General features: G+C 25.3%; 5 protein-coding genes across 5 annotated transcripts; 2 read left to right on the forward strand and 3 right to left on the reverse strand.

Annotated features, from left to right (window-relative positions):
- Positions 1-1,635: 1,635 nt before the first annotated feature.
- PNEG_01801 (hypothetical protein) lies at positions 1,636-2,889 on the forward strand (the record flags this gene model as incomplete). Its single annotated transcript, XM_007875578.1, has 7 exons — positions 1,636-1,725; positions 1,772-1,865; positions 1,912-2,130; positions 2,175-2,302; positions 2,353-2,469; positions 2,511-2,600; positions 2,641-2,889. 7 exons carry the CDS (start codon positions 1,636-1,638, stop codon positions 2,887-2,889), a joined length of 987 nt encoding a protein of 328 aa, XP_007873769.1.
- Positions 2,890-3,230: 341 nt separating this feature from the next.
- Positions 3,231-3,908, reverse strand: PNEG_01802 (hypothetical protein; the record flags this gene model as incomplete). The annotated part of the gene is made up of 2 exons (XM_007875579.1): positions 3,369-3,908; positions 3,231-3,325 (listed from the first exon to the last, which is right to left on the reverse strand). The coding sequence occupies exons 1-2, from the start codon at positions 3,880-3,882 to the stop codon at positions 3,231-3,233; spliced, it is 609 nt and encodes a 202-aa protein (XP_007873770.1). The 5' UTR covers positions 3,883-3,908.
- A 1,288-nt stretch (positions 3,909-5,196) lies between these two features.
- PNEG_01803 (hypothetical protein) lies at positions 5,197-6,386 on the forward strand. The gene is made up of 2 exons (XM_007875581.1): positions 5,197-5,257; positions 5,301-6,386. Exons 1-2 carry the CDS (start codon positions 5,243-5,245, stop codon positions 6,231-6,233), a joined length of 948 nt encoding a protein of 315 aa, XP_007873772.1. The 5' UTR covers positions 5,197-5,242; the 3' UTR covers positions 6,234-6,386.
- A 78-nt stretch (positions 6,387-6,464) lies between these two features.
- PNEG_01804 (hypothetical protein) lies at positions 6,465-10,434 on the reverse strand (the record flags this gene model as incomplete). The annotated part of the gene is made up of 10 exons (XM_007875582.1): positions 6,465-6,569; positions 6,617-6,961; positions 7,008-7,231; positions 7,273-7,472; positions 7,514-7,984; positions 8,025-8,122; positions 8,169-8,555; positions 8,598-9,493; positions 9,546-9,603; positions 9,646-10,434. 10 exons carry the CDS (start codon positions 10,432-10,434, stop codon positions 6,465-6,467), a joined length of 3,573 nt encoding a protein of 1,190 aa, XP_007873773.1.
- A 162-nt stretch (positions 10,435-10,596) lies between these two features.
- Positions 10,597-15,112, reverse strand: PNEG_01805 (hypothetical protein; the record flags this gene model as incomplete). Its single annotated transcript, XM_007875583.1, has 8 exons — positions 10,597-10,806; positions 10,856-10,986; positions 11,033-11,221; positions 11,271-12,426; positions 12,472-13,469; positions 13,514-13,664; positions 13,712-14,923; positions 14,978-15,112. The coding sequence occupies 8 exons, from the start codon at positions 15,110-15,112 to the stop codon at positions 10,672-10,674; spliced, it is 4,107 nt and encodes a 1,368-aa protein (XP_007873774.1). The 3' UTR covers positions 10,597-10,671.
- Between the last annotated feature and the right edge of the window lie 253 nt (positions 15,113-15,365).

Raw genomic sequence — 15,365 nt, forward strand, 5'->3', positions numbered from 1 at the left:
AATTACTATTACATAAAAAGATGAATTTATATTCTATGTAAAATAATTTTTACCATTTCTTTTAAAGATTATATATTTATTATAAATTTAAAAATATTAGTCAGATAAAGTATAAAAATATACATAATTCTATAAAAATTTAAATGCTATTTCAAATAATCATAACTTATAATTTTTTGTTCAAAATATCATTGGTTTTAATGTTTTTGGTATTTATAAAAATAAAAAATTATTTAAGTTAAAAATAATATACATTTATATTTATAATAATATTATTAAATATTAGGATATAGTAACATTATAATAAAATATCTATATTTTTTAATTACATATACATATGTATTTCAAAGAATATTAAAGATCAACTCTATAAATCTGACTAGTTTTCCTTTTTTTTATTAATATCAAATTATACAAATAAAACATGGATAAAACAGCAAAGCTCTATAATTAATAATTATTAACAAAAAGAATCAAAAAACTATAAAAAACTCATATAGTATTATAATTCGTTCAAAATATACTTTAAAACATATATTTGATGAAATATCAAAAAAGTTCAAAAACAAATAAATATCATCTAAAAAGAAGCTTTGAAAAACATCATATATATGTTAAATGTTAATAATAACTATAATTTTCCAAAACTTTGAATATATTATGACAAATTTGCTTACTACCAAAACTAGAAAATCTAAAATAAACTAACACAAAAATACAACATTTAGTTTATAACGTCATAATAATTGCTTATTATTTTTACTATCTTTTATTAGAAACTGATATAAATTACATTACTTTAAAATATTTAAGTTCTTTTAATAATAGTATCCAATAAATTAATTACATTCAAGTTATCTTTAATAAAATATTATTAACAACTTCATTATCTTAAATTGTTTATTCTCAATCTATTTCATCATAATATTATACTTCGTACCAGCAAAATTACAAAATAATTCCATATTATGATGAAAACAAAGTATTATATAAAATAGTTACAAAATTTTTATAAAATCTAAAAACAAAAAATAAAATCTGAGATCCATAAACACTAAAAAAACATAATAAATGAATAAAAAACTCTTATAGAACAAAAAGAAGATTTTATGTAATATTCAGTATTTAGTTTGCAGAATTTACTATTTAACATAACAATCCCTTAAAACATAATTTACTTTTCAACATATTTTATCAACCAAATGATTACATCTAATAACATAAACTTCACAATAACAATATTTAGCAAATTTTATACATGCAAAACAAATATATATCTAGACTATCAAAAAAATATTAAAAATAGAATATAAATATTAATAATCATTTCAAAAAATTTAAATAAACATTATCATTAAAAAACATTATCTTAAAAGTTACTTTATCCTATTATACATAAAAAATAAATTATAAAAAATAAAAACCAAGTAACCTCAAAATTCTTATAAATAATATCAAATTAACAAATTTCATATTTTTGTTCTTGATATTTTAATTATTATATTAAAATATATCAAAAGAAAAAATACAACACATTATTATAAAAATATTTTTTTCTTTATATAATTATCTATTTATCATATTCAAAGTTTAATTTTTTATTAAAAATCACTATTTACAATAGAAAATACTAAAATGAGGCCGATTTTACTTCAAGGACATGAACGTCCACTAACTCAAGTAAAATTTAATGATGATGGTGATCTTCTTTTTTCCGTATCTAAAGTATTTTTTTTTAATTAGTTTACTATTAAATTAATTCAAATTCTAGGACCATATTATTAATGTATGGTTTTCACATAATGGAGAGCGTCTTGGTACATATCATGGGCATCAAGGTGCTATTTGGTCAGTCGATGTAAATTGTAAACAGATTTTTTTTTAAATACATCAAATTAAATAAAGTAATAGCTACATCAACACTTATGGCAAGCGGATCTGCAGATAATACAATCATGCTATGGGACGTAAAAACGGGAAAATCCCTTAAAGTTTGGAAATTTCCGACAGCAGTAAAAAGAGTTGAGTTTAACGAAGACAACTCTTTACTTTTAGGCGTTACAGAACAAAGGATGGGTCACATAGGATCATTAGTCGTGTTTTCCATTATAAATGATGTAGATGCAGAACGTAAAACACTAGAATATTTTTTACAAAATTTTAAATTCCTACAGAAGCTAATGCACCTATATATACAATACTTACACAAGATTCCAAAGCCACTGTCGCAGGATGGTCTTATCTAAGCAATTACATAATTACAGGGCATGAAAATGGATCTGTATCTTGTTACGATGCAAAAGTAATTTCAATAAATGCTGCACTATTAAATACATTAATAAAAGTATATAGGCAGGAAAGCATATAAGGACAGAACAAATACATGAAAAAGGACAACCAGTAACAGATCTTCAATTTTCTCCTGATAGGACATATTTTATTACATCTTCAAAAGATAAAACAGCAAAAGTATTTGACTATTAAACATATAGTTTTTCTAATTAATAAAGATTTGCGATGTTGAATCACTTAAAGTGCTTAAAACATATATAACAGATACTCCTTTAAATACAGCTGCTATTACCCCTATTAAAAACTTTGTATTTCTTTTTTTTTTTTATCTCACCTAATACAATATAGGTAATACTTGGTGGTGGCCAAGAAGCCCGTGACGTAACAACAACTTCCCAACGTCAAGGGAAATTTGAGGCTAAATTTTTTCATAAAATATTTGAAGAAGAAATAGGAAGAATTAAAGGCCATTTTGGTCCGCTAAATACAATTGCTGTTCATCCTAAAGGTATTGCATATGCTAGTGGAAGTGAAGACGGATATACCAGAATACATCATTTCCCACAGAATTATTTTGATTTCGAATACAATCTTTAAAAAATCAGATTAACAAATTCATCTATAATAATAAATTTTCAAATATTCACTAAGAATACTTAAAATATATTTAATCAGGTTGTACTTTTTTAATTTGCCATCAATAAATCACATTCAATAACATTAGATATTTAAAACAAAAAAACTATATTCTAATATATTAATTTATTTTTATAAAAATATAATAACCAATAATTAAACATTTTATTATGTCTAGATCAATGATGCATTTCGTAAAATTAGATAACTAAAGTATAAAATTAAATCAATAAATCATATATAAAAACAGTATTTCAATACATATATAAATATGTATTAATATTATATTCAAACAAAAAATATTACTTTTTTTCTGGAAATTTGGATTCCGGATAAAATTTCCCAAAAAAAGAATCTACAACAACTTCAACAGGATGATCAAACAAAAAAGGCAAAGCTTATATAACTTAGTTAATAGAAAAATAACAAAAAAAATCTACCAGGCATAATACTTAATCCAGTTGCTACAGGGCCCCACATACGAATTCTTCTATTTTTAGCATTTTGAAATACATATCTTCCTGAATATTTAACAACAGAATGAATAGTAAACGCTGGTAATCCCATACTAGCAATCCCTTGAAATACACTTCGTTTTATCATTGCTCTTCCAACAGGTCCACTGTTTTCGTTATTAATATATTTTACCTTATAACCTTCATAAGTAACATCCCCAATAATATATAGCCAAGAGATTCCATATGCAGCTCGAACAAAATGAGGATGAGCAATAGGACGAAAAGCTTCACCAGCATCAGATATATAGGCAAGATATCGTGAAGTTGCTATAAGAAGATTTTTAAATCTTCCAACATATCCAAAATACCGAGCATTTGAATCAATAGTATCTATCTTTCCATTAATAACATCTGTTACAATTGAATCAGATTTCTTAATAGAATCAGATTCTTTTTCAGTTACTGGGCAACTTTCAGAGTTTGAAAATAAACCCATATTTTTTTATAATGCAATTTAATTTTTTTATATTAAATAATCTTACATTTTTCAATAAACACTTTTAAAAATAATATTAAAAACAAAAATATTCAAAAAATCAAACAGGAAACAAACAATTTAATCAAAAAAAATTATATATTCATTATAAATAATTTATTGATTTCAAACTAAAACTATTGAATAAGTATTTTAGAAAAATACAAAATTTATAAAAAGATTATATTTTCTTTTTTTTTAAAAAATAAAATATAAGAACATTTTATAACATTATTCCAAAATTCCGCCTATTAAAGAATATTTTTCATATTTTTTTCAGAGGAAAATAATGTATTTAAAATTATAAAATATTTAAATTTACAATAAATTATAAAGTGTAACAAATTAAAAAAAATCTAAATAAATATTATGATTTTTAAAACATCAATACATTTCCATTATATTTATATTTTATATTTTAAGACATAATAAAACCTTTTTTAAAAGTATATGTTATACAAAATGAATTAAAAAAATAAATTTAAAAACAAATATAATGTATCTTTTATAAAACATTTTCTAATTATTTCAAACTATGTAAAAATCAATCATTATCTAAAAATTTCAAAGTAATAAAACATAATAAAAATATAATTTCTAAAAAATATTTAAAATATTATATTTATTTCTCAATATAATTTTTAATTACTAAAATTAAAATACATATAAAAATAGGAACTAACCATTAAAACACTATAAAAAGTCTTACTTTTTATCTATTATGAACATTTATAGAAGTAACTACTAAAAAATTAAAAAAATAAATATATATTAATAATATAAACCAAAGAACAATTACATAAAGAATTGTTTGTAAATTTTCTATATATACAAATTATATTATCAATAACATATCAAAAAAGCCATAAAACTGGTAATTTTTATATATTTAAAACGTTTTAACATTACAAAATAACTATGTCAATATACAAAAATTATTCCTCGAATACTAATATTGATGTTTTGATAAAATATTTATTTGTAATTAAACAGATAACATGCAATTACTAAAAACAATCTATTAAAAATAAGATAATTATTGAAATGTTTTAAATACATATGTAATTAATTATTTTAATCAAATTTTATAACTTTGAAGGAAATTTATAACCCATTATTTTTCAAACTCATTAAGAATTATTACACATTTAAAATCTATTCCCTTTTACAAAAAATATAGCTCTACTTCTAATACTTTAGTCTTTTTTATACTAATATTTTATAATAGTACTAAAATCTAATTAATCTACACTTAAAACATTAAAAAAAAATCAAAAAAATATTTTTTAAATATTAAGGTATTTAAAATATTCTATTTTAAATGACAGAAGAGACCGTAATATATATATAATTTATTTTATTTTCTTTAATTATGTTAGGTATCTTCTAAATTTATTGTTAAATATAAACATGAAGATAAAAAAATATGCAAACTACATTCAAAATCATTTAAAATACCAACCAAAAGCGAATCAAACACAGATTGCATATCAAAAGATCTTAAAAATTTAAGATTTCTGTCTGCTCACAATACTCATTTAATTCATGAAAAATCTGAAAACTTAAATAAATTCCTACATGTTCAAAAATTTAAAAATAAAAAACCTATACTATGCAACAAAGAAACAAAAAAAAATAATAATGCTATCAAGCGACAAAGAATTTTCTGTGAAGATAATATTCAATCTGATGATGAATTTCCTATTATATCTACCAACACCAATAACAATTATAATAAAGGAAAAATAAAAAATCCATTTATAGTATACAACTCAAACAAAATTATAGAAAAAGGTTCAAATTATAATTTTTTATCATATATTTTTTCAAATTTTAAGCCAACTCTAAGTACCAAACCAACATATTCATTCGCAAGGACACTTATCTCATCTTCATTTAATAATACAACAAAGACAGAAAATTCCCTTTTATTGGACTGGTCTCCATCAAAAAAAAAGAATACACCGTTTTTAGAGAAAGGTCTTGCAAAAACAGTATTAAACTGGATAATAGAATACCAATTAAAAAATACATTACATGATTATTCTAATACCAAAACAAAAGAATATACATTTGTAATTACAGAAGCAAAAAAAGATGCAAATATGAATAATATATATTTTTATGGCTATGAAAAATCCACAAAAATAATCGAAATACTATTTCTTTTAACAGAAAAATACTTAGAACAAAATAAAATAGATGAAGGAACACTGTTATTACTATATGAACCAATAACTAGATTTCAAAACATTTTTCCTCAAAACATTATAATATGCGTCCATTGGAATCATTATAAAAAATTAAAATAAATTACAATTCTAAAGGTTCAGATTATGATATTAATAATTAAGTTTCTAGCCAATAAAAGCTTTATACACAAAATCATACAACTAATTTCTGAAAAAAATACAAAAATCTTAACATATTTAAAAACATTAATAAACATTTTCTTCAAATATACACAATATATATTATAGGAACAACCTTTTAATACCTTTTGTTTACTAAGTATTTGCACAAGCAATTAGCATAGTACCAATTTATACAGTAATTGTATTAGCTTGAAATAACTTTAATAGAACATTTTTTCGTTTTTCATTCACAACTTTTTTATTTAATAATTTAGAATTAATAGTCTTTATATTCTAATAATACATTAGTAAGCATTAACATCCAGAAAAACATTAATAACCTTTGCAACTGGTTTATTATAATTCACTGCTCTAGAAGCTAATTTTGAAGTAATAACATTTGTATTTAAAATTTCTCCTAAAGGATTTTCTTTATTTTCAAGTTGAAAATTATTATTACTAAATAAATTGCGCTTTTTTTGAAAAAAAGATCCATTAGAAAACAATTTTATTAATTTTCCTCTAGCATTAAACGTCAAAGATGAAGAAGACTCTTTTAACACATATCTACTCGATGTTCTATCAACAACATTTGTAAGACAACTAAATCTTCTTTCCATATCATTATCAATCAATTCATCTTTAAATATTTCTGCACTTTCATCCTCAATAGAAAACAAAGATTCCTAGAACAATGTAAACTTAATTATAAATAAATATATAAAAAATTACTTCTTCTAGATGTTTACTAGAATACAATGTTTCAGATTTAAACGTATTTTTGACAATATTATTATCAATATTCAAAGTAGTATTAGAAAAAGTTAAACTTGTAGTATCATCTATATTTTCTTGTGTTTTAAAAGACTCGTTATCAATGAAATCTATAGAAAGCGGCAAATTTTCCTGATTATCTTCTATCGTAGTTAAAAATGCCTTCATTTTAGGATTATCAGCTATATAAAATTAAAAAATAGAAATAAAAACACAAAATTACCCATAAAAGAAAGATTTTGATTATCCAAGAGTTTTTGTTTTATGATATAAGCCCTTTTATTGCGTCTTTTAAGCGTTTCTTTCTCATCGTCTAAATCATTCAAACCAAAAAACATACCACGTCTTTTTCTCAAATTGCCTGTTGTTATGTCATTAAGCAAATTATTAATAATTTTGGAATCATCCTCCATTTCTTTCTTCCTAGACTAAGTTAAAACGAATTGACAAAAAAAAAAAAATACATATAATATGCTGCTATATCAGTTACGTCTATATCCTGAGGAGAAATTGTATTGTCAATAATATCTTCAATTTCCTTATTATCTAGATCATCATCATCATCATCACTTGCTCCTCCCAAACCCGCATATTCATCATCAGATTCTTGGGCTTGATCTTCAATAAAGTCTTCAGGTTTACATATAAAATGCTTATTATCAACTCCATGACTATATTTAGAAGTTGTATTATAAAGAATATTGTTATTATTATTTTCAATATCATTATAATCTTCATCATGTGAATTTCGTAAAACAAGGCGCTTTTTTCTTTTTAAATCCCCTTGAATTAAAACACCTGAAGATAATTCTGCATTTACACTAGAGTTAAGTGCATTATCCAAATGAGGATATCTAGAAGATAGAGAAGAATTACAAAAAACTATATCCGAAGATGAAGGATCAAACATGGATAATTGAATATTTTGAAATTCCCTAAAAATAATTATATAAAATTAAAAAACTTAAATAATACTTCTCGACTTTTTCAAAACCACTGTTAAAAGAACATAACAATTTGCAATTGGCATTATTTAAATCATCCGGTATTTTTAAATCAACATCCGTATTCATCTATCAAATGTATTTTAAATATATTTCTAAAATAAAATACACATACTTGAAATGACTCAGAAGGCGTTTTATTAGATAAAAAGTGAGCATTCAAAGCACTATTTTCCACTTCTTTATCAACAGCATTATTTTGTAATTGAAGATAACCATTAATATTATTAATAGATAAAGAAGAAATCCGAGAAAGATTAAGAGTATCCCCAACATAATCCTGCAAGCATTTAACATTATCAACGTCATATTCATCATCCTCCATTATAACTCTACAATTATTATTCCGAAAAGCTCTTGTTTTAATAATAGTGTCTTCCATCTCATCTGAAATATATAGAATTCCTTTTGGTTTTGTATTCAATGAATCTAAATGATAGGATTCATCAGCGTCATACATCACAGTAGCATCTCTAATATCCCCCAAATTAGCATCATTATCCTATACAGTATTAAAAAAATAAACAATAAATTTTAAACAAACTTTATCGTCATTATCAGTATAAATAATCCCATTACCACTATTACTATAAACATCCTCATTATCGTTTTCAACATTATAGTCAATTGTTTCATTACTTTCTTCACCACTCTGAACATCACTTATTTCCTCATCCCATACATCAGTACAATCACTATTATCATCATTATATATCCTATTCTCTTTTTTTCTGATTTTCTCCGCTTCTAATCTTGCCTTTTCTACCAAGTCTTCTGCTTGAACAATTTCTTTTGCCCTTTCCTCAAAAGTTAAAATAATGCCTTTCTGTTTAAATTCCTCTTCACGCTCAAGACGCTCAGATTTAACTTGCTCAGCAGCCTTCATTAATAATTCACGATCAAACAAATTATTTTTAATTCGATTATATTGACTTGGCGAGCCAAGCCTAGCTAGTTCGGAATAAGAAACAGAAGTATTTCCAAAACGTGAAAACAGTTTAGGATCATCCTTATGAATTTTAGAATCATAAACTAAACATTCAACTTCTAATTCAGAGTCTGAGGTATTTTCAGAAACAGGTGTTTCAAATATATTTTTTTTTTGATTTTTATAATTAACAGAGTTAATTTGTTTAGAAGTTAAACAAGATCTTCCAACTTCTAAAAATTTCGCCTTAATATCTGGTTTTTCAGAATTTGAGAAAAGCTGTGTTTGATCTTTAGGAGAAATATCAAGGGAATTATTATTTTTATGAGACAAATTATTATCTATAAATGAAATATTTGACCCAGTAGTATAAATAGTGTCAAAATTTTCATCAGAAATCTTCTTTTCTAGAAGCGACTCTTGAGAAACATCAAAACCATAACCCACATTTCTTAAGAAACTCAAAATAGATGTTTTTTTATCAACCCTTGTCTCAGGAACCAATGCCATATCTTACGCTGCTGTTAAAAACAGAAATAAAACTAAAATAAAAATAAAAAATACCTCTATTCATTCTTTCTGTTTCCCTTCGCATCCCTTCTATCACTTTTTTAGTAGGAACCTAATAAAAATCAACAAAATAGAATATTTTCAAATTAAATACTTTTTTTAAAATTTCAGTCTTAGCCGAAGAATAATCCTTTTCAAATTTAGAAGAATGATCCAATGATACATCATCAGAAGACGGATTTACTTTTTGTATTTCTAAACGTGTATATTTTTTTGAACTTAACTGTGATAAACACATTTTTTCTTTTAATTCCAAACATTCCTTAGATTTTACATTATTAGATGACACATATTCACTAGAGTCAGATATCGGTTTCTCAAATGTTTCTAAAAACAAAGGTACATCCAATATATTTGATGCATCCCTATTTAAATATTTCTCACAACAATCTTCTCTTTTTTCTTTCTTATAAAAATGTCTACTAATATTATGATAATTTTTATCATTTTTAATAACATTTTTATTAATAAGCATATTTTTTACTCGTTCATAAGCACCATCTTTTGTAGAAACAACATCTAATGACGAATTCTCATTTAAATAAGTATTATGGTTCTTTCCAGGAACATCGGCATATTTTCCAACATCAATAAATTGCTTAGGACTATTTGACAAAGAACTATCATCTTTACTATCATATAGTTCAGATTTATCCATATCGAATTTTGCTAACATAGCTTTAACTTTAGATCGAGGAGTAAACTCAGAATCGAAACAAGATCTAGGACTTGAAGGAGATGAACAAAATGAACTTAATGAATCTGATATTTCATTTTGATTTTGTTCTATAAAATTCATAGCATTATCAATATCATTTAAAGCTTGGGATTCCCTATACGGTTTTTGCAAAGAAGCCCAATTATAAGACCCAAAGCCATTCATTCTTTTCCTTAAAAGTCTAATAAAATATTATTTACTGACAAATACATGTTTTCTTAATATTTACTTTTTTATCTAAATAATTTCGAGACGCGCTCAAAGTAATAAAATTATACATGAAATATTAAAAAAAATATAATTATAAAAGTACAACTTATCAATATGCTCAACATACAAATACAACAAAAATTCATTCATGGAAATTAGATAAATAAATGTTTATAAACAACAATATATATATCATTTGCGATTATTTGTCATTGATCTATTATTTGCTTGAGCTGCAAACATCATTTTAAAACCATTGCATAAGGTATTCATATCTCCATAAAGATTTCCTTTCAAAGAGAATGCATTAGGAACAACTTTTACTGACTGTAAAAAATTAACCAAAGTTCAGATCTAAAATTTTTATAAACTTTACCCAACTAACAACTTTGGATTTCAAATTAGCCTTAAAACAAAGATCAAAAAAACCAGGATATTTAGGATTAAAACAAAATGCATAACAAGATCTTCTTGGATTGGCCTCTGAATACCTATTAAGCCATTGTTCTAGAATTATAATTAATAAATTCGAAAAAGTCAATATTTTACGTACCCGTTTCTGCCCTAGTACCTTTTTGAAATTTTTCATTTGTAGTCATTTCGTCAACTTTTCGAGCAATTGACTTAATATGTGAAACTATAAGCTCATCCAAATCACTATAAAAATAATTCTGTTCCTTTCCACGTACACGTAACTGACGACCTACAGAAAACTCATTTTCTTTATCTAATTCAAGAACATCTATTTAAAGTCAAAACTAAATCTTAAAAAAATATTAAATATAAAATACCAATATGCTGATAAATCCCTTCCGAAACTTTCCATGTTATAGCAATATGATCAGGTCCACTTGATGATGGACGAATTACTACATCACCACGCTGCATACCAGCCAAATAATCTTCGGCTTGTCGAGCATTAAATGGTCTAAAAAGAGGATGTTTAATAACCCTAGTTATTCGCTGTTCTGCTTCCCTTCTTAATGCAATTTTAGACTTATCTTTTTCTTCAGCAATACTATCCCATTTAAATTTTCTATTCAAAGAGCTATCTTTTTGATTTTTATATGCCTCTTTAATAGACGAAGCTTTCGTTGATAATTCCACAGTAAATTTCTGAAAATTTAAAGATAAAACAACTGCCTGAACGGTGTGCCCATATTGCAAAACTTGCGAAGGTAAAAGATTATAATTATCAGTTACTTGTGAACTAGAAATATTTCCATCTATTCCACAATTTAATCTTACGGTAACATGTTTACTTCCAATTTTTTTAACAGTAACAGGAATAACGGAACCAGGCTTCAATGATTCTGGAGTCTCTCCAGTCAACATAGTAAAAATTTCTTGATCAGTGATATCTTTGTAATCTTTACGAAGTTCTTCATAAGGATTTTGGAGCTCATCTCTGATAGTCTCGAGAGTATTCCTTTTTAATTGTTGAAAAGCCTTTTCGAGCTGCTCAGCATATTCCTCCAATATAAGATCACTAAGTTTATCTGGATCATCATTCATAAGATATGCCACAACTCCTCCACTAGAATCATATTCTTCAACATCTTCTTCATCTAATTCTAAAGCATCAGCAGCCATTTTTCTAGCCAATTCATAATCTTCTGGATGTACTCTTGTACTATCCAAAATCTCACTAGAATCTGATATTGAATTATCATCATACGGTATTTTAAAAAAACTAGCACAATTTATAAAAATATTTTTTGTTAGAATAGATTTTGTAATAAATTCAGCACGATTCGAAATATATCCACCAACAGCAGAAATACGTTTACACAAACTCTGAGCTTTACGAGGACCTAAACCACATACATATGGCAAAAGATTTAATTTATATGAAGATTTAACAACATCATTTATATCGACACCTACTAAATTTACGATATCTACAATTGCAGTTTCCAAAACTCTTTGTAATTTATCTTGGGGGATCTATTGATTTTATTATTATTCAAAACTCTAAAATAGTCTACTTACAAGATGTTGCCATGGATGAAAAGATATAGATGTAATATCGTTTCCCATTGCCGCATATTCCATAAGCGGACTCTGCATATATCTAGCGAGAGATACACAATATTTACCTAATGAAGATAAATTAGGGAATTCCTTATTAGCTCTTTCGCTATTTTGATAAAGTCTAGCAACATCATCATTAACATATACGACTCTTATATGATTGCTATTATCGTTTTGTTCTATATTAATATTATCAACAAGATCTTTTAAACTTTTACGAAGAAACTCGACAGAAATACTGAATCCAGATACACCAATAACATCTGGATTTCGGCGTTTTATAAAATCAGATAATTCCTTTTTGGAATTCTCTTCATGTATATCAGAAATTCTAATATGTTCTAATACTTTTCCATCTTCATTAACAAATACACATGAAGTATCATCTTTTGTAGCATCACCTCTGCCATTAGAAACTGTTAATACACGCGGAACTTCCCCTTTATCTAGAGACTTTACAGGATATGGTGTACGATCAAGTTTATCCAAAAATTTTTTTCTACAAAAAAAAGCAAGGGCATCTTCACAATCACTTTTTAAATTCTCCTTAATTGTTTTCTCAATAATTGGAATGATCTTATCAAATAAATCAGTTAATATTAATTTCCGTTGATCATTCCAGGCAGATGCTATTTCACTAACATTATCAGAAGTTAATAACTCAAACATCTCATAAAATAAATTATCATATCCATCCAAATGAATTCTAATCTTAACCAAATCCTGATCTTCTGCATTAATCATTTGAAGATAAAAATCAGGATTATGAGTCATATTTTCCATAGAAATATGACGAGCGTACTTGAAAAAATAAAAAGGATGATCATTATCTATTTTTCTAATGCCCTTTTCAGTTGGTTCGACATCAATATAGCCTTTTCTAAAGTAAATTGTTCTAATTGCTTTTCTAACTTGAGGATCATTAAACAATTCATCAACTACAAGTCTTCTTGCTACTAATATTCTAATTAAAAAAAATCATAACAAAAACTACACATACCAGCCAAAGCAACAGTAGCAGAAGAATAATTAGAATTTACAATATATTTTCCCGCTAAAATCTCAGGCCATTTATCAGGGTCCTCAGGAAAATATCTTTTAGTATTTTCCAAAAAATTTTTTCCAATATGTTCAGGAGGTAATCCAAAAGCCTGAAAAAATTAACCAACATTTGTCCCTTAAAAATACAAACACGTACTCTGACAAGATTATAAAAATCTTCTTTTCTTATTTTAGCATAAAAAGAATATTTATTTGAAGGCCTCTTAAAAGTAAATCCTTGAGATATATTCATATCTTTTATATTTTCAGAATATCGAAAATATATATAATCGTGAAGATCTGTAATTTCTTCAAGAGATTCAATTTTATCAATATATTCCTCAAATAACTTATCATTGATATTAAAATTCTTAAAAGTTTCAAAAAGAAAATTCCGTTTTTCAACAAGTGAACGAAACTTAACATCAAGATCAAGAATTTTCCATAAATCACCTTGTCTTAACAAAGTATGAACCTTAGTTGTTTTCCTTTCATCATCGCTCTTTTCTGAAAAGAGTAAATAATCTTTTCTGTTTTGCCATATAAACGATGGCTCAAAAAAATCATTAATATAAAAATCAATAACATTTTTCACAGCTTTTCTAAAAGGTTTCTCAAGAGAAGAATCTATATCAGTACGCATAAGAAGCATACGACTCGAGATCCATTCATATTCTTTTAAAATATCATCATCGGAAAGCTGTAAATGATAATATGGAGCTCTCAAAATTTGCATACGTTCTGGAATATCAGTAATTCTGATAATTTCATCCATATCCGTAAGCATACGCTCGACAATTTCACTATGCTCAAAAACATCATACAAAGAAATATCTTTTTTCTCATATTGCTCAGAATCCTCATTTTCAAGAGCATAAGCATAATCCCCACCATCCCCAAAGATCTCAAAAACCTGAGCATGTGCATCACTATCTATTCCAATACTTTTAGAATAAATTTCTCCATGAAATGCTTTTTCATGTCGATTTTCTTTTTCATCATCTAAATCATCACCAAAATCATCATCTTCAATAAAATCTGCAAATTCATCAGAAAATCCAACAGATTTGACATAGGCTCTTTCATCCACATCACTTTCATCTTTATCCGAAAAAATATCTGCCAAATCCTTAGACCTAAATTTTTCTTTTCGACGTTTTAATCTTTTAAATTTGGGTTCATCTCGTGCCATAAAAATCCCTGTATTCTCCATAACAAGATCTAAATCCTCTTCATCAAGTTCTTCATTATCCATATTCCTATCTTTATCATTTGTTCGTTTTCTTCTCTTATGTCGTATCTTTATCACATCTTCATCTCCTTCCTCCTCTTCCTCCTCATCATCATCAACAATAAACCCTTCCTGAACCTTTAAAATCCATTAAAATAATTCATATAACGAAAAGTATTATTCTATAGAAACCTTTCTTTGTTCTTCTTCATCCTCTTCACTCGAATCTATATCATCATCCGAACTGTCCTCTTCATCATTCTCTCCCTCTTTCTCCTCCCAATCCTCGTTTTGGTTTTCTTCATCTTCAGGATCTTTATATTCCATTGATAATCTTTGTTTAAAGCTTCGACGATATCAAATCAACTCTCGAAGAAACAAAGATAAATCTTTTTAAAAGATAACATTAAAATACATAAAAGTAAAATAAAAAGGAGGAATATTATTAAAAATAAGGAAATATATTCTTTTTTATTTATTATAACATTGATGAAAAGCCTTTGAAAATAATATTAACTTTTTAAAAAAGTAAATAATTAAAATAAAAAATAAAGCTAAAAAAAAAAGTATATAATTCTAG

Source organism: Pneumocystis murina, assembly GCF_000349005.2.
Source record: "Pneumocystis murina B123 chromosome Unknown supercont1.8, whole genome shotgun sequence".
NCBI lineage: Eukaryota > Fungi > Ascomycota > Pneumocystomycetes > Pneumocystales > Pneumocystaceae > Pneumocystis > Pneumocystis murina.